We start from the raw sequence: 20,227 nt of genomic DNA on the forward strand, positions 1-20,227 counted from the left end.
CAGCACTCTTCCTCTCCCTGGCACCTGTGATGGGTGCCCTGGGTCTGGACCTCACTCTGCTCCTCCACCACACCTCTGCTCCTTTCCCTTTCCCTCACAGACAGCCTCCATTTCCCATCGTGCACCCTGAGCTTTTCTGTACCATCGTACCATTGCCTCGCCACTGTGGGTGCTGAAAGGAGGGAGAATATGTTGGGGTGTGAAGCATCCTGTGGTCAGGAGAGAGAGCGAAGTGAATATGACAAATTTAGGAAGCTTTGTTTCCAGAAGGAGAACCACCCCCGGGGGCATGATGCATGGTGGGGATAGAGCTATCACTCCTGAGGCTCTAACATCCACAAAGAGATTGATAGCAACATTTCCACATTTCCAAATGAATTATTTTAAAAGTTTTCTTTCCATAAGCAAACAAAACAACTGTTATGGAGACTTTTCAGCCTGATTCTTGACAGAAACAGATGTTGCAATATTGGAATTTCCCATGGGACAGATATTCCAGGGTTTGTTCCATTTTAACAGGAATAGAAAATAAACTTGAGTTGATATATGGTTTTCTTCTTCATAGCTTTTGCAGAGGCAGGTGGCTGGAGGGTGTTCCAGACAGATGTTGCACACTGCTGCTGTGATTGTGAGACCAAATAGTATGAATCTTTTTTCTTTAATTAGTTTTTAAATCTGTTCCTTTATTCAATGTGAGGAAAATCAATTACTCTGCAGTTTTGTCCCATCACATGACAGATAGGTTTGCTTTGGGTAAATTGAGGCACCAGCTTCAAAATTTCCATAAGAAAACATCTTCCATTTGGTAAACCAGTAAATATGACTTGCTTTGAAAAAGCAGCCTAGAGGTCTTTTGAGTATACATCTCTATGTCACCAACAAGTTTAACTAGGGTTACACAGAAAAGAGGAAATGGCAGAAGCCAGGAAAAAAGTTCTGATTTGAAGGTTCTTGCTGATCACATCCTCAAGGTCTTTCTCTAAGTAGAAGGATGGACTCTGCTTCTATGGCTAGACTCCCTCTGCTTCCCTATGAACATGGAGTGCTTCTGAACTGAAATCACATAAAGAGGGGTAGAAAACAGGTTTCAACCTGGTACAGACATATATAGCTTCAGTAACTCATGTACGTGATGCTCAGCACACACATTAATCCAGTCTTAAATGGAGAGGTGAGGGGGCCAGTAAACTTTCAGGAGGTTGATCCAATGTTGACTACCAAAGCTAGAAATTTTTCAGGAGAGGGCAGATAGACCAGTTTGCCAGTCTTCCTGACTCCACGAGCCACAGCCTGTATACACCCGAGAGCAACAAGATACATACCAGACATTTCTGAGTGCTGATGAGGAGGGGAGGCAGGAGATGTTTAAGGTTCCCCCCACAGAACCTCTTTGTCTTATTGAAAGCCAGGTGGGCTGGGCACACCTCTGGCTCCCAGGGTGATATGGCAATGCTCACTTCTTCCTGCATGCCACTACAGGAATACCCAGAACCCTGTATGTTGCCACAACCCGACTGCTGGTCTCAGGACCTAATCCTGCTATGGCAGTGACTCTCAAACTATTTCTGAGACCCATGCAGCTATAAGGTCACAGCTCTGAGCTAAAGTGTGATCCTGGCCATGCTCATACTAAATGCAAGATTCCAGACATTTTAACAACACCCTGGCCTTCTCACTGTGACCTAGACACATCTGAGGGGGGACCAAAAAGAATGAAGAGGAAAACTATACAAGCCCAAATGGGCACACTGAAAGTAGTGAGATAGGAAAACAGCCTTACTAAGACTTTGCCCATTATCACCTTCAATAGCTGATCAATGTCGAGTGACCTTGAATAGATAGCTACAGAATAGTAATGAATAGGGGAGTATAGTTAGTGATCATCGCTACAAGGTGATATGGATTTTGAAAGGAAGTGATAGGACTTTGTGTGAGGTAGGCATCACTAGAAAAAACTTATGTTACAATTCCACACATTACAGCAACATAAACCTTAGTGTTATATGTACTAATCAGGCCAAGGAACAACTCTCCTTGCATGGTTCTCTGTGCTATTCCTTGTATTCTTCAACTTTTTCAAGAAAGCCCAGATATATAATGAAGACACAGCTTTGATTCCATTCACCTGTAACTTCTAGTTCAGGCACCTCTCAGTGATGAGCTAAATCTTTGTCTACAGTAGGGCTAGCAAGAGGAGCAAGATTTATATACTGACGAACTAATGCTGCCCAGGAAAGGGAGATCTTTTCGTTTGGAGATCCAATGGAAAAATCCAAAAAGCTTTGCACTTTCTAGATAAAACGTGTCCTTTAAAGATGTTAATATGAAAGTTCAAATCACTCTTTTGAAAGAAAACAGTATTATTGTTATTATTTTTTACTCTGAAGCCAAAATATCAACTAGCTTTTGCAGGAAGTTTTGTGTCACTGTGCTACTCCCAGGAGTATTCCACCTCTGCCCTCCAGAGTGCTGTTCCTTTCACTATAACCAACATATTCATAAACCCCAATGAAACCAGTTATAAACACCTGTGATGCCACATAATGGAATATGCAGAAAATTCTAGGAGAAAACCCAAAAGGAAGCTGCTTAAGAACAACTAAATAAAAGGATTTACTCTGAAAAATACTCCAGCTCTAGCATAATTAGCTAATTAAACCACAGCCAATATAATTATCTACTCTGAGAGAGCCTGGATGGGGAAAACAAAGTGAAAAGGTGAAACAAACAACAATATTATGTTTCAGCAAAAACAAAAATAAGAGCTAAACCCTCAGACACTTCCATTAGTCAGAGCTTGTATAGCACAAGTTCTAGCCACCACTTAATCCCACCAACCTGGTGTGGTACAAAGATGTGGTACTGAGCACCTGAAACGGGACTGTTACATTCCCTCAGGCTTTTGGTAGCACTCTTCACAGGCATGAATCCTGCTGCCAGTGTTTATACCACCTTTCCTTCCCCTTGCAAACACTCTTTCACTTTCAAAGGAGTGGAGTGTCCCCCGAGAAATAAAATGGAATTTAAACTACTAGACATATATATAGCCTTGTGTCCTCGATGTGCCTCATCTCCCTAAGCAAATCGCACAGTTGTCAAGTTTCTATCTCAGGTACTTCTACACTATTCAAGCAGAGAGATCACAGCATTGCTAGTGCCACTGAGGATGCAAGGAGGTTGTTGCCCTGCTCTGCCACTGCCCTCCACTTGGCCAGCAGCCTGAGTGACAGCAGCCACCCAAGGTGGCATAAGGTCCTGGGCAGGAGATGCTCAGGGTCCATTGACAGTGGCCATTCCTCCTTCCACCTGCTCACAGAGCAGGGGCACTGTCAACATGGTGCCCAAAACAACAACCAGAGGAGGCTGCAAGGAACAAGGGATGGAGGAGAGAAGCAGGGGCACCCTTGGCTCCCTTCCCTGCTGCAGCACTGCTGAACACCAGGCTCCCTTCTAGGTATGAAAGAGAAGGGACATGGGGAGGCAGACTGGTTTCAATCCAGCTACCTTCATTCCTCCTCCCCTCTCCCATGCCCTGTCAAGCCATGACCCTCTGTGCACAGGGGAGGGAAGAGGAGGCACTGAGCTCATGACCCATCCTGGCCCCAGAGTACCCAAGCTGCACTTCTACCTGTACATACTCAGATTAGCAAGATTCAAGCTCATTTGCATGCTGCTGTCCCAACTCTGTTTGCAGTGCAATGTCCTGGGAGGTTCAGAGCACTGTGATCACTGCAATGTATCTTTCTTATTCTGCAACAGGCTTCAGGAGAAGAGAAGCAGGCTTCCCCCTCCCACCCAGCACAAGCAGAAGGACTGATTCATCAAGCCTGACTCTTTGAGGCAAACTGCCAGACAACAGAGCTGCTGGTGGGGTGCCTCTGGGCTGTCATCTGCCCATATGTCTATCGGGCAGCTACTGCCTGTGCAATCCCCACTCTAAGAAGAATTCAGAGCACGGTTTGGAATATCTACATTTGAATCAATTCCACAATCCAAGCTGATTAAACAAATAAATAGATAATAATAAGAAGAAAGGTTTGGGGTTGAGCAAACAGCTCTTTTAWTTGTTTTCTTGTCAAAATGAAATAAATTGTGAGGTAATAAATACATTACAAAATTTAAATCTAGGCAAATTCAAAATAACACACAGGGAAAAGGAGGTGGGAGGACAGATGGGCAAATTCAGCACAAATTCACACCTAGTGCTGGCTGACTCAAACTGCTCATCTCTGCAAATAAACTAATCTGTAAACCAGGAACAGCTGAGCAGAGGAGGGATTATGGTACAGCCGTACTGAGTTGCATATAGGAACGTTCAGGCTACCCTAACTCACAGCTGTAACTCCTAATGGATAAAAGCTCTTTCCTGTCTGAGGATCCCAGGGTAGGTATTTCTCTCTCTTTCCTAGTACCCCATGTAGCCTACTTTGTTGTCATAGCACACAGCTGATTTTGCTTCCACTCTGCAAAGCACTCAGCCAAAGGCTGAAGCCAATTCCCATTTCCTTTCTGGGCAACATCACTTTGTGGGATTCTTGTCAAGTGCTCTGGGACCCAGTATAATCACACTGTGACTCTAATGACATCAGTAGGGCTCTTACAACAGGCCAGAATTTGCTTGCTGTCTAGACTTCTTTTTCTCCATCTGCAAAAATTGGAACATTTCATTTTAAACATAGACATTTCCCAATTGCATTATATTCTCAAGGTTTCTTTAGATCCCAATACTAGCCTGTTATCCACAAATAGGATTGGAGGTCCTTTGTGCTTGGCCCTATTACAGATTATTCTTCCCTGTACTACTCTTTTTATTAGACTGTAAGACATGATATATTTGGGGGGAAAGGGTAACATGACAATGGAATAACTTACATTATGTTTTCAAAGATACCCATTACCTCACATTTTCTTTCTTCACCATTTAAGCTTTGAGCTACATTTTGACTGTGCCCTTTTAAGAACAAAAAAGAATAAATGACTTCCTTGTAGTACAAGCCTTCATTGAAGACCTACAACTACTCAGAACATTACATGGAATATGAACCTGATTTCTAGACTGTCTCAAGTTTTAAGCTTCTCAACTTGTATGAAATCCTCCTCCCTCAGTCTTCCCCAGTCAGAGCATTAGCAGAAAGGCTACTCACCAGCACCATCTTAATTAAGCCCCAGAATAGGTTTAAATGAGAAACAAATGTTGCATTTACCTTGTACTCATCACCTGAAAAAAATTTTCCTCGCTCTGAGTGCATATATTTTGTTCAGAAAGTCTGCCTATTATAGGCAAGTGCAAAAATAACTAGGCTTATAAAAAACTAAAGCTAATGAGGACTTATTATACCATTTAATTGGTCTAGTGTATTCTCTTTCTTTATTTTTCCAGTACTGTGTCTATTCCACTTGCAAACTTTTCAAATGATGAATTTTAAATCATTTCACCAAGGAAACAAACTGTATTATTGCTATCATATGTTAAGGTTAACTAGCAGAATCACTGTACAGAAAGGCATTGTCTTTCTGTAAATAATCTGAACATACAAGCTGAAAGTCTGGTATGCAAGAGATAGGGTATACTGGGAAATTCAGAACTAGGAATTATACAGGTGAGTCTGCAGCTGGGGCAGTAAATTAAGGCACTTGGCTTTGGTTGTGTTTGTAACTTTGGGCTATTCCATCCCCCCCCCCTCCCCCGGCTCTTGTTCTTTCTTTATCCTGGGCAGCAGTAGACTCAAGAGCAAAGAGAGTTTCCTCTGTCTACCCTCTAGGTTGGTCAGAAGCAAACTGCTTCCATTTGGACTGCTGCATTAGGCAGATGCTCAACATTATAAGCTAATAAGCTCTGAAGATATCTGATCAGGTAGGTATAGGCTGAGGATGCTTGATGACATGCCCCTCAGCACTGCAGGCTACAAGCTCACTGAGGAAAGGCATGTTTCTTATTTAGGTTTGTCTGGGGTCTATTGCCATAAGCATTTGATAGGGTCCTGTAGTTAACTAATAATATAATTATACCCAAGACAGGGGGGATAGCCCTTTGGCTAAGAGGCAGCCTTCTGCTGGCTGGCAGCTACTGTTTAGTGTTTTGATTTGTGTGGGGAATGTTATGTCTACTCACAGCATTTTCTCTCACTTTCACTTTTTCACGAAATCTGTATATTGTTTCTTGTGTTCCTTCCTTCAAAGCAAAGTTCACCTGCACTGCAAGTGGCATTTGCTATCAATTATTGGTGGTGAAACAAAGCAAACAGCAAGATATTGCTCCTCTTTTTCTCCTTTTCAAAGACAGACTAAACTCAAAATGCTGCTTTTTGTTTGCTTGGAAGCCTATCCTCACCTGGAGGGTCAGTGTTCCGCTCTTGGAGAGAGGATGGCATTGCAGGGCAGTAAGTGTAACTGCTCAGCTCTGCACAATCCCATTTCCAAGCTGTTCCTTGGGGGCAGAGGGCAGGGGCCAAAATCTTGTCTGCCACAGCACTCTTGCCAGTGGACAAATCTGAAAGCATTTGGTGACAGACAGTCAACAAGTCTCTCAGAAACAAGTATTTCTGAACATCATTCAAGAATATAATACTTGGGCTACTTTTTCATTGTCACAGTGGCAGTGAAGATGCTTCTGATCCTACTTGTTTTCACTCTTTCCTGTGTTTCCTGTCCTTGCAAATTTTCTCTTTTGTACAGAGCAGCTCTACACACTTCAGGCTCTCCTGGAGCTTTACTTTCATTATCCTTTTCTGAGCTTCATGGAAAGCTGAGAAATCTCTGTCATCATCAGACTCCATTGTTTTCTTTGCATCTTTTCGTGTTCTGAGGTAGAAGATGTGAGGAATAAAGGAAATGCCTGTGATAGTCTTATGAATGCTAAATATCTTTGTCTCTCTCATGGGTTTGATAAATAAAGCATTCCTACCCAAAAAGTTATGCATAAGATCTTGCATGATCCCACAAATAATACCATCAGTCAGAATTCAACTGATAAGTGCCTGAGACACAATAAAAGGAATCTGCTGCAGGAAGAGCAGCTGAAGCCTTTTCTGAAGGAGTACATCCCCCAGACTGGTCATTTTAGCTGCCCTCCTCCAAGTCCTTAGGATCTTGGAAATCTAAAAGAAAGACAGCTTTGAAAGGAGTAAAAAGGCTTCCTGTGATTTAAGAGGGAAGCCATGCAGGGTACTGGGTCAGACAGTCCAGGATGCAGGAGGTGCCAAGGCACCCTGCCTCACCTAGCCCGCTGCCTGGAGCCTGTATGTGAGTGAGTAGGAAAAGAGTTAAGCAAAACAATCTCAACCTGGAAAGGCAAATTTTAGAAATACTATATGCTTTCAAGCTTTTCTTTTTTTTATCTTTAACTCTCTTGTAAAACACCTGTGGATAAAAATAAATCATCCTCTCCTTTGAGCAGGTAGTGTTCTGCTACTGCTTTTACTACTGGGTCACCAGTCTTGAAGGAGGTTTCTTAATCTGACCGGCTAGATTACCTGGGTTTCTGGTGACCCAGTTAAAATGTAGGGTGAAGTGAGGAGAGGCAGGAAGTTCACAGATGTAGATCTAGAAAGGCTAGGGAGTAGTTGCCACACTGTCATCATTGATGCTTTTTCCATGATGCATAAATTGACCTAGGCATCTGTAGCTATGATCCAAGTCCAGGAAGGAATTAGAGTGGTCAATCTCTGGCATCACCTGAAGAAACAAAACTCGGACATCAAGTGGAGCATCTTGCATGCTTTAATGCAACTTACATACAGAGAGCATGGAGAAAATCAAGTCTCATGGTTTGCACTGTTGGTCCCTTTGAGGAGAGACCACACTTTGTTGTATGGGTACATGCTGCCTCTTAGAATGAAACCCCTAACCAAGACTGGCACTATTGGAGGTGTCTTCCCCGCTTCAAGTGGACTTGTAACACATAGTTAACAATAGTAACAGCATTGAGAATGCTGTATTTTCCCCCAATAATGACATTAAGAGGGAAAATTATCACCTTTGAAATGTGATGAAGGGCTTTATTAGAAATGCTCTAAAAGCTACTACAGGACTACTCCCAGCTGTGATTCTGTAGGCAGTGTTGTTTCTTCCACTGGTTTACTAAATTAAGTAGAGCAAACTATTTACCCTCCTTCCTCCATCTGCGTCTCTAGAGAATAATGATAAGCCCTAAAACACAAAGTTTTCAGGTTGAAAGAAAGCCCACAAGAGCCAATAGTGGTTACTCTCTTCATTTCTGAGGGCTTTAAGTCAAGCCTTCAGCAAGCATTTAATTAGTTAACATTTGTAACTATCAATGCTAACTATTATTACTTACTGACTCTGAATGACATGAGAGGTTGTTACTATTAACCAGTCAGCATTTGGCAACAATTTTTACACAGAGCAGCACATGAACTGCTATAAATTCAGCCCAGACTTAAAATAGGAAAGATAGTGGCAATGGTGCAGCTGTCTGCTGGCTTGTTAATATTCATGAATGGTATGAACCTGAATATGTTAAAATTTTTCATTTAGATATCAAAATGTTGTCTCACCTGGAGATTAATCAAAATCTTATTACAGTAGTTCATTTTGGCATCAAATGTTTAACTCTCTATTGCAATGACGGGCGGGGACAGCTCCTGGCATTTGGGTTCAGAGTAGCTAACAGAGGTGATGTGACAGATGTTATGGGCAAGCATTAGCTCATCCTGAATTCCCCTCAGGTAAAAATGCTGAGCCTTTGATGAGCTAAATAAATAATTAGCAGCAGACATAAAACAGGAGTATGGCAGTCTCATACTGGAAACTGATTCTGATTCCATTTCTACCTGTATAACACCCCAGACTGTGGTGGGCTTATTTCTGAGAAACATGACAGGYGCTGAGATGAGAATCAGGCTCTTTGCCTTTATATTCAGCTCCTGAGGCAGTGCTCAGGGGTACAGCTGTAACATACAGACTCTCCCTATACCTCACTAAATGTTATTAGACAGTTGTTTAACTTTAAAGGAAATGGGAATGCTGCCAAGACAGAGGAAGGTGTTGTCCTGCCAGTCTTTGTGGCTTGGAGTTTTTCTTCCTCTTCTCTGCTCATTTCTGAAGGGCACCACCACAGCAGCAGCATGTTCAGTCCAGGGGTAGCTGTTGTCTGGGAAGCAGCAGTGTAAGCTGCTGCTCACATATGCTCATGTGCTTCTCATGTAAAGGTAAATGTCTTCTGTACAGTTAGATGGCCATTTAGTATTTTGTCTTTCTGTGGTGGTTATCAAGCAAGAAAATAGTGGTCTAGGCAGTGTTTGCATGGTTGGTGTTTGCTCATGATGGACCGGACTGCCTGTGACCAATGGATTTCGTATCAGCTGCTGTATGAGCAAAACATGATGCTGACAGTTTGTCACAACAATCCGGGACCACTTTAGTGACAAACTGAAACTATAAGGCTTTTCTTTAAATCTTGCTTAATTTCATATATCCACTCCATTATCTGGCAATACATGTAATTTTTGCCATTTTTGCTGTATTTTCTTTTCTATTCTTCCTCAAAGGCTTCCTATACAAGGAGAAGAAGAAAAAAAAAAAGCAAAACAAAGCAAATAATAAAAACCCTGCCCCTGTACTTCTGGCAAAAGGAAAAGAAAAGACTTTTATGAAAATTATTTCAGCTGAAGCAACCCCCCCCCCCAACCCAGATTGTAAGCTTTTGTGAAGCAGCTTCTTTATTATGTCTAAGGCCCTTCAGCAAGCCTGCACATGCTAAGAATCCTCTAGAAGGAAAAGCACTCCATTGCTACAAACCACTCTCAGGTAATTTCAAGTACCAAATGTCCATCTCAGACTTTCTCCTGTCCTGCTTATAGGAGTTTTGCTTCTCTTCAGGAATGTGACTTTGCATTTTTATTTTTATACAGTTGCTATCTCCACCTGTCAAACATAAATGATTAATTCATGATGATTAAAGTCTTCGTATGAAAGTCTTTCCTACCAATGGTTGTTTTATCCAGTGTTTAAATATAAAAATGCTTTCACCAAATCAAGGCTTGTATACTGCATACAATGCAGTTGCAAAGGCTCAGCTTCATCTGTTGAAGCTGAGGAGTGGTTTTCACACCAGCCATGAGCCACAGAGGACAGTTTAATACCTAACAAAGTTTGAGACAGGGATGGAACTGAAAAAAAAAAAAAAAGCAGAAGAGTGGAAGGCATTCACCAACAAGTCTTYATCTATATGAATCTGCTCTCCAAATCATAAGTATAGATGTTCAGGCCTTTCAGAAGAAATGAATCCTCTGTCTTTTCTAAAGCTATCTACCTCTTACTAGAGAAAGTAAGAGAAAATTACGTAATCATGTTTTACTACAGCATCAGGCTGTTGAGATTATTTTCCCTGAATGGACAGGACAGGGCTTCCTCTGTTTTCAGTCTTTAGCTGGCAGACCTCCACACAATAAGCTTTTGTTGCAAGAAGCATTAACAATCTAGACAGTGGCATCCCTCTCTGAGGCATGGGCCCAGCCTGGTGTTCAGTGCGGTGCTGTTGTTGGGGGGGAACATCTTCACACATCTTAGATATTTCTAAGGTTTCAGCACCTTTTTCACAAAGTATTTCTTATTGGCATGCAACTGAACAGAAGAATGGGTAGGTATGTTTACCCCATGGTGCTGTGGAAGTTCAAACTCAGTTAATTACATCCTACCTTGTTAAAAGTATCTGTAAGTGTGAATGTTATACTTTGTTCAAAAAATGCTGTTGCACTGTCATCTGACTGCCAAACTGCAGCTAATACTTAACTAAGAGGTGACTGGACAGCAGTGGTTGGTGGAGTGATCTCTGTTCAGTCAGTCTGTAAAGCACTGGCAGTGAAAGGAGCTGTGTAAATCATTACTATATTGTTTAAGTAATCAAATCCATGGGACTATTGTTTAAATAGGCTGGAGATGTGGAGCCATTTATTCATATTTTAGTGCCTAAACTGACTGCTACATAAAATATATATTGAAAAAATAAGCTATCAAAAATATATAAAATACATTTTTTCCAGTGTTGAATTTATAAGCTAGGGAGAATGTAATGCTACAGTAATTCTTAATTTGTAGAGTTGTGTTTTATCACCCCTACTATGAAATACTGCAAAATAAAACAGGCCTAAATCTGTCATAAATCTAATGGCTGCATCACACTTCAGATGCACATTTTTAAGTGGCTCCACCATTGCTTTAATTCAAAATACAGCCAGCAAGCTCAGTGTGACCAGGAAAGCTCTACAGACCACTTTCGTTTTTATTCATCTTTTGAAATTATGGTGAATTTCTATATAACACTAACGCCCGATGGCCATAACTGAGATTTGGTCCCACGTCACGCAGGGCGCTCTCCCATAAGAAAGTCTCTGTCCGCAAATGGTTTACTTGAATTCAAGTGTTATGTAATGCTCCATCTTAATCATTCATGACTACCCCTGTTCCTGCAGACCACATCATGACTTCAAAGGAACAGGCTCCCTATCCATCTATGTGGGCTCCCGTTTCCATAGTATTTTCTCACGGGTTTATTCCTGTGAGGCAAGGCAGCGCTGTCACCTCCATGTTACACAGGGGAAACTGAGGCCCAAAGAGACTAAAACCCGTCCTTTTGTGTCTCCTCCTGTGCCTTCTCCCATGCCCCCGGCCCCGCAGCTCCCCCCTTCCCTAAACGCGCCCGCCCAGCGGCTGGTGGCGGCGTTGGGGCACAGGGGCTGCCGCCACCCATTGTGGAGCCGGCTGGAACCGGCTGGGACTGGCTGGAACCGGCTGTGACCGGCCGGGGCAGCTCCCAGCCTCCTGCCACGCAGCGCGCCCAGCACCCCCAGCTGCCCAGACCTGTGTGYGAGCACAGTGGCTCACATGAATCGGTTTTGAGAGGCGCTTACGCATGTATGTGCGCCCTAGGGAGCCTTGCAGAGGTGAGGAAAAAACCTCCTGCGGCCTATATGTGTCCCGTGGGCCACCAACAGGGCGGCTTTTCTCTCGTAGCCTTCGTCAGTGAAGGAACCGTGCGTATGGACTGAAGGCACAGATRGTGACCCGCTGTCGGCTTTGCTCTCTGTGGCAACTGCTGGCCTCTTGATGTAACCGACAGTTGCCATCTGCTCTGTCCAGGGCAGCATGGGTGTGAAGGGCACCAACATGAATAGGAGAGATTATCAGTGTAGGGAGTGTCAAGGAGGAAGAAAGGTCAAAGGAATAAGCAACACAAATCAGAAAAGGGAAGAAATACAAACAAGAAGTAAAAAAAAACAAACAAAACAGTCCTGTCCCCCCCCCCAAAAAAAAAAAAAAAAGAAAGAAAGAAAAACAGCTTGAAGAAGTCTGCCTAGGGAGAGGAGTTCTGAGTCCGGTTCTAGGTGAAACAGAGTAATTCTCTTGACAGCAGGATTACTAAAAGCAGTACAAGGACAAGTCAGAGAGAGAAAGAGCTCACTGGGACCATGCATAGATCAGTATAGCAATGGTGTCACCTGCCAGTGCACCTGACAGCAAGAGCTCCAGCGCAGGGTCCCTGCTGCAGCATAATTTTTATACAAGTGCAGGTCCAGACACAAAAGGCAAGTTTTGTGTTGTACCCAAAAGAGGAACCATTCCTTCTGCCAGTGATGTGGAAAGCACAAGATATGGCACCTCGCCTCTGAGCAGCCTCACATGTTAGTTCTTCCGCGCCAAAATTAAGTGCCATAGCTGTCACTGCAAGCTGACATTGACCGAGCTGTCTTTTCAAGGCATTTCCACAAGCTATCACTCCCTTCCCTCCAACTTCTCACTCTGGGAAGCCATGTAGAGCAAAGTGCTGATCCAGACCTGCCTTCATTAGATCAGTATCAGAAACATGCATCCTGCATCCACTAAAACTGATAAAATCCTGCTGTTAGCTTCAGCAATGGCCCTGAGACAGAAAAGACAAGGGAAGGTCAGCTGGTGGAAGCAAAGAAACAGTGCTCCTTCCATTAATACGAGTAACGATAGCATTAGTGTATCAAGAGCCAAAAGCCAGATTGTGATATCATTTCTGCTCAGTGAAATCAGGCGAGTTGATAGGAAACATTTGTCGCTATTTCCCAGACTTTTGAGTTTTTCTGGGGCCTTTGCACCCCATTGTGATCTCTTTCACACCATCTACAGCTCATGCAAGAGGAATCCCACAGCTGGGATGGAAGCAGAAATGGGACTGGTGTCCTACGTAATGATCAGGAGACACATTATTACCAAAAGGATGTGTGTGGGGGGAGGACTGCTGTTTTCACACTTTCACTATGAGCACAATGTTTATGAAAAAAATTGAAGAGAGAACACAGCAAACTTTTGTCTTTTCTGCATACAGCATTTCTTATCAGCAAGGCAGGATTCCTTCTAACTAAGCACAGCCAGTGTGCCTGAGTCCTGACATATCCATGTATCTTAGCTTATACTAAGTGCCCATCATTTTAGTAGCTAAGCAGTATCCCAGCCCATTTAGCACATACACAGCATTTTATAGAGCAAAGCACTGTAGAAATTGTGTTCCCTTAGGTTTTTCTACATGCTCATTGCAGTGACATGCATCTGACCAATTAAAGCAAAACAGCTTTAGTTAATTAACTCTAAGGGACTGAGTAGTTCCCTGGCTGAAAGTCATAAGAGCTGGCTTTGATGCATGTGAGTGCCAATGATTAACTTTCAGACATTGGACAATTCACTTATTTCATCTTCCTATGCTTCACTTTTCCCTGGCGCAAAATGTAGGGAAATAAAATTTGTTTTCTTTTGTGAAGTGCTTTTGAGAGCTGTGAATGAAAAGAGCTACACATAGTCAATGAATCCTCACAAAGTGCCTATGGGAAATTTATGTAAACAGCACTGTTCTCACTGTACTTCTGGAAAAATGAGACACAGCCAAGTAAAGTAATATGGCCAAAACCTCACTGAGAGGAAATAGAGGGTACAGGATAAGAATTTAGGGTTGCTTGAGACATCATTGACCGGCACTTGTTCCTCCAGACAAGGCTGGCAAAACAGCATCTTCCTCTCTCTCATTTCTTCTAACAGCATCTAGTTTTCACCTCTCCAGCTGCTAGATTATATGTCATCTCTTTTGTGTTGCTTGTCTTATTTACCCTGGCCATCCTACCCTCAGTAAACAAACATATCGGATTGCTTCCAACACCTGACAGCCTCCACAAGTTTCTGTTTCCAGGGATATTCTTGTCCACTGGGCCAAATTCACTATATGGTGTCATATGACTATGCATACCCTTCAAAGTATTTTTCTTCAGACTTCTACTGGGCTCAAGATCTTAAATACTGTTGAGTTTTTGCCAAGAGCTTTGCCTCAGCAAAAATTGGCACTAGCATATTTTCATTCATCCTGTTCCTAATGTTCTACCATTATTTGGTTTTATCTTATTCTTTCATTCTACTTGACTCCACATAATTGCAAGTCCCAAGGCTAACACACCACTTCTACAGTACATTACCCAGAGCAAGGCAAATAATTTCCACCTGCTAATTGATTTGATTATTTTAACATATTTTTATAAYTGAGCAATGGAAATGAACAGAACTGAGTTTCCTCAGATTTATTCAGTATTTGAATAAATATTCTTTAAAAACAAATCTTTGTACTTGCTTGTCAATAGTCCTACTTTTGGCAAAGAGTGTCAAAGTCTGGAGTAGCTAAATAAGTCACTTTATTACTTCTGCTCTTCAACTGACTGAGTTACAAGTATTTCTGGCACAAAATTTTGGCCATGTCAACTTAACATTCAGTTCTGAAAACAACTTTAAAATTAGATTTCACTGCATGAGAAGGGTGAGCGAAAAATGTCAAATGAGCATTCACCATGTCTTGTTTTGACTTTTCCAGGGTAGAGAAAGCTACAATAAGGTAATGAAGAAAATAGGAATGTTTGTTTGGGCGAGGGAGGGTGACTACTGTGATTTGCAATTGCCTCAGCTCTCATTGCAGGCAGTAGGGGAAGGGTGCAGCAGTTTGCAGGCCAACAGATAATAACCACAAGCCTATCATGGAAAGCCATGTCTTTGATTGTATTTTGGCCAGGATTTCATGCTCAAAGTAAAATTAAAATGCAATCCCAGGATTTCTCCATCAGATTCATTTTTTCTTCACTGGGTTCAAGATGCTTGCAACGAGTTTGTGTGTTTGGTTCTGTTCTGACCTAAGATTCTGACTTCTGCTGGTAGCTCACATATATCCAAAGACAGACTTTAGTTCAATACGTCTAATATTGCTATCTCTGCAATAAGAAGGCAGGAAGGGCTGGTTTCTAGAGATTCATCATTAGCGTAGTACATCAATCATTTTTCCAAGACAGAAGGAAAAAGCAATAACACTATATTTTCCTGTTCTGTTAAGCAGTTTCCTACCCATTTTTAATCCCTAAAATATATTACTTCTTTCTTTTTGATGACTTAAGTTCATTGCAGAATGATTCTTGTTTTACATCAACAAAAGTCAAAAGAGTTGTAGAACTGGAGGAGCATAATGAACATTCAGAGCTTGCTTTTGAAAATATCTGTCTCTTCTTGTATTTAACATGGTATAAAACATTAAATGCTCCAACGCTGTCAGCAATTACAGTTGTGTAAAACTGATGTTAGTGAAGTAAGAAACAAACTCTTTCATATAAGTGAAAGATCTCTTGCTAACAACCCTGAATGTTGAACCACAGAATAATTAGAGCCTGTGTTATGGGTAGACAGCACAAACTTACTCCCACATTTCTTCCTCTCTCAGTAGTATGTTTCAATCCAACCTACAGGAGAAGGAGATGGAAACTTCTAGACTGTCAAGTTTTGCTTACTTTGTTAAGCTTAGTAAAGAGGGTATCAACTACGGTAGTAATTTTTTTCTAAATGGGAAAAGTTAACAAAAACAGTTGATGTTAGAAGATGCATGCTACACAGATTTATAATACATGACTTGAAATGGACAGAAAAGCAATGGACAGACCAACATCAACTGACAGACTGACAGATGTAACACAAATTTATCAGACAACAGTAATTTTTTGGCAATGACCCTTCAGTTCAAATTCAAATCAAGGACAAAAAGTAAAAGACTTCATATCCTACTTTACTCTCTCTGCCATCATCAGAGGACAAACCAGCCATTGCAATTACCTGTAGATCAGGACTTCATCATCCGAGCAATTATATTGCAGCTGATACATTTTTACCCGAGGAGCTGACTTGCTCACCGTCCACTTGACCAAAGCTGAGGTAGTCGTCACATCTGACACCAAGACAGCCCTTTCTGGTGGACCTTTTGTTTCCCCTCGATTAGACTTGCTGGAGCTGGTGATGTCTGAGAGCCTGGATTTTGGTGGGGCTGCTCGGCCTGTGCCGTTGCTGAGGTGAGGGAGCTGAACAATTGAGAGCTCAATTGTTGCGGTCGACTCTCCAGCAGCATTGGCTGCTATGCATGTGAAAGTCCCGTAATCCTTGGACGTGGTGATGAGGATATCTAGGGTGCCATTGTCGTAGACAGCCGTCCTTGAAGAATTCCCAATGAGACGGTCATCGGGGGCCACCCAGTGAATGACTGGGGTGGGATCCCCAATGGCTTTGCATTTCAGTGTGGCAGTTTGCCCTTCTAAAACCAGCAACTTGTGTGTATGTTGGGTAATAAGAGGCGGCTCACAAACAAATTCTTCTTCCCGTACGTACCAGAAGTACCTCCCCTTTAGACCTGGAGGGGAAGCACAAGTTTCCATATCATCATCTCTGTCAAGTCGCCTTAACCACAGTAGCTCACAGTTGCAGTGCAGTGGATTGCCCCCAAAGCTGAGAGACAAAGGTGGTGAAAACGGGGTAGCAGCTAATGGAATTACTTGAGACCTGGCAAATATAGGATCGGGGGGGAGCTTCTGAAGTCTGTTGGATGTTAGATCCAGTCGGGCCAATTTCTGAAGATCTGCAAACGTCCCCTCTGTAATATAATCTATCAGGTTATGATCCAAACTGAGCTGGTGCAAGTTTATCATCTTCCTTATAGATTCCCAGGGAATACTTCGGAGGTTATTGTAGGAAAGATCCAAGTCTTCCAGTGTCAGCAAGAAATCCTCAAAGGCTTCATCAGAGATGCTGCTTAGCTGGTTGTTGTTTAAAATCAAGTGCTGAAGGTTAATTAAGCCTCTCAAAATATCCTCTCCAATGTCAGGCAGCCTGTTGCTGTCCAAGTGTAAAGACCGAAGGCTCTCCAAGTCAGTGAAGGAGTAGGGCTGTATGTAACTGATGGTGTTTCTGGACAAAGTGAGGTCAACAAGTCCAGACATATTGGCAAAATCCTGACGGCTGATATTGATGATAAAATTTCCACCAAGGCGGAGTTCAACAGTCCTTCGGTCTATGTCTAGTGGTACAAATAGGAGACCCTTAGAGGGACACAAAGTCCCCAGTGACTCAGACAGGTTCTGACAGACACAATATTTAGGACAAGCGTTGACCGTAATAGCCATTCCAAACACCAGGATGCTGCAGAGCAATTTTTCCATGGTAAATCACGCAACAGTACCTGCARGAAAGGAAAAGAGTTACAAGGAATATTAGCAGTTATGATATAGCTACCATTCCTGCTTGATTTAGATAACATCTACCTCCAGAGAGACTTCCCAGTGCATCCTCTGAGGAGTCATATCTAAAGTGTACATCATTCTGGGATGGGAAGATTAAATGTTATAGAAGCATTTTCCCACATAATACATTTCTGTCTTTAAAAAAAAAATGTGATTTTGGTTCCAAATCTGAATGAGAGAGGAATTCTTTGCACTTATGCCTGGTAATAGGTTCTTGTAACTACCTATTCTCTAGTTACCATTTTATAATTTTACATTGGGTATCTGGAAGAGGACAAATCCTGCCATCAGAGTGCATGGCTTACTTAAAACCCTGCAAGATTTCATTTGGAATAGCGCCTGCTTCTTTGAGGGTAAAAGCTGTCTTATAGTAATTACATATTGCTGCATAATAATGTGGAATTAATCTTAGGGTTGAAAGAGCTGATTTTATGGATAAAAATAACTGCATATTTACCCTTCAGTAATGTGCTTGGTAACGACTGTGTAATTATGACCAGTCCTGGGGCAAGTCAGTTCACTTGCCTGCCCATAATAAAATTTATGAGAGATAGCGTAGGAAGCAGAAGTCACTTGCACAGTCATCACCTGGATTCATGCTGCGCTCAGCCACCCTATTGGAAAGATGACATTGTTGAGCTCCAAACAGAAGAGATGTAGGGGAAACCTGTGCTGCTTTGGCTTCTGGCAAGCCTTCCAACACCCTCTTTCTCTCATGCTGCAGTCCTTCCTGTTGTAGTGACAGCTGAGCTCTCTTCTGCATCCGCTGGCCTCCATCAGATCCTGCCCATTTCCCTTTGCYCCATTATCCCATGTTTTTCTCAGCTCTCACATGCTTTTCCAACTTGAGCTGTAAGCGGTGTGTCTTTGGAGAATAAACAAAGTATATTTACAGGCTGATTCAGAGGGCCAGCTGTGCCTGAAAGAAACTGCAGCCCTGCTTCAGGGGTGGGACCATCCTCTTGCATAGTTTTGTTGGCCTTCCTCCTAGCCACACAGGACACAGGTAAACCTGCTTTCTTCCCATCTCTCCCTTGCCTAGGCCCTTCTATCAGGGAGGGCTGAGGAATGGCAGATCATTCATTTCTACCCCTCATTCTCTCTCTGAGGCAAGGGACAGGTAGACAAGGAGCTACAGTTTTGGGAGGTATCTCCCAGACTTTTTTGCCAAGATGGGGTGGTTTACTCTCTATTCCCCTTACTTGTGGCAGTAGCTACAGACACAGTTCAGGCTATAATTTCTGACACAACCATTTTGATTCTATTTAACCTGCATTACTCCTGCCACATAACTTTGCATCACTGTTCTCAACGCTTGGTATACATCATGTCCCTTCTCAGTCCACAGGTGCTCMTACGCTCAGTGATTTTTGGCAGTACTGTTTCAAGAGCAATTATTGCACAAGAAGAAATGAGACACCCTCGTGCTTCATCTGTTCCCCTTACAGTGGCACTCTTCCAATATGCCAGTGCTGGGTTTCCTGAGGACAAGGCCCAGAGGACGGCTCTTGGTGTGCATGTACAATAGCTCTCCATGCCCCCACAGCCTGCTACCATTTCTGCTGAGTAACAGCTACCCATCCGCTGCTGAGTAACCGCTATCCATCTGCTACAGTAACCACTGTGAAGGAGCTTGTAATGCAGTCCTCATGCTAAGATGTGAGGTTGCAATAAAGTCACACGCACATTGTAGATGGTAGAGAGTCATTTTCATCTAAATTTGTTATGGAGGATGTTACTGCTGTACACACGATAGGATAATACACAATATCTTATAAATAGCTCCAATAATTAGCATTATGAGGCCACTCAAAATTAACAAATGTATGACATGACACATATTTCATGAAAAAGTTACCGTGCAATTATTTACGCTTAAGCACACAGCTAAAATGACAGTTGCTCAGATGCTTTATAATAATTTAAAAAATATACAAAGATTAGTTATTAATCCCCCAGTAACACACACCAAGCACAAAACAAAATCTGTCACCTTAGTAAATGCTTTTTAACTCTTTAAACAGGGCTTGCTCCAGCTCTCYGCAAAGGAATAAAAACTAGGGCCTCTGTGTTTGGGGCCCTGGCCCAAAGGTGGCTGATTCCTCTTGTGCATAAGGTGGTTTTGTATCCTCTCTATAAAATATGTAACACAACTGGAAAGAAGGAGTTATAGAAATGCAAGATGTTGATTGCTGAACTATGTATAGTATGTTTTTTATGGCAATTTTTTTTTGAATGTTGAGATGCTAGTAATTATATAACATTACTATTTTATAGGAGAAGAAAGGATTGAAGCATCTGTGTTTGCTGAACTCTTCAAACAAGATGAAAGTGGGATAGTTTTTAAAAGGATGGCTTGAGAGGAGTGATCTTACCTTAAATAGTAAGAAAAAGGTTACTGGATAAAACGTTTGGAGACTATGAACTGTTATTGATGCAAATCTGTGACATACTTAGCAAAGTGCTATAAATATCCCTTACATAATTATCAATTGGTAGTTTACTAACAGGCAATTGGCTTTTTGAATCTTAATTATATTTGTGTTCTGCAGCTTTAATTTAGTGTATTACCCTRCCAGCTGAAATGATAAACAAAAAGTTAAAAAGGGGGAGAAATAGATACAGTTAATTAGTAATAAGCCCTTTCATAGCTTCTCCCT

At 42.1% G+C, this 20,227-nt stretch overlaps 1 protein-coding gene across 1 annotated transcript in view; it reads right to left on the reverse strand.

Annotated features, from left to right (window-relative positions):
• LOC112969397 (leucine-rich repeat and fibronectin type-III domain-containing protein 2-like) overlaps window positions 1-17,486 on the reverse strand; it is a 40,506-nt gene extending 23,020 nt beyond the window's left edge. The window contains exon 1 of the mRNA XM_026072668.1: window positions 16,114-17,486. Within this exon, the coding sequence (XP_025928453.1) occupies window positions 16,114-17,486 (1,373 nt within the window). The remainder of the gene's footprint in view (window positions 1-16,113) is intronic.
• Window positions 17,487-20,227: the final 2,741 nt, after the last annotated feature.

Source organism: Apteryx rowi, unplaced genomic scaffold (genome assembly GCF_003343035.1).
Source record: "Apteryx rowi isolate R43461 unplaced genomic scaffold, aptRow1 scaffold_347, whole genome shotgun sequence".
Taxonomy (NCBI): Eukaryota; Metazoa; Chordata; class Aves; order Apterygiformes; family Apterygidae; genus Apteryx; species Apteryx rowi.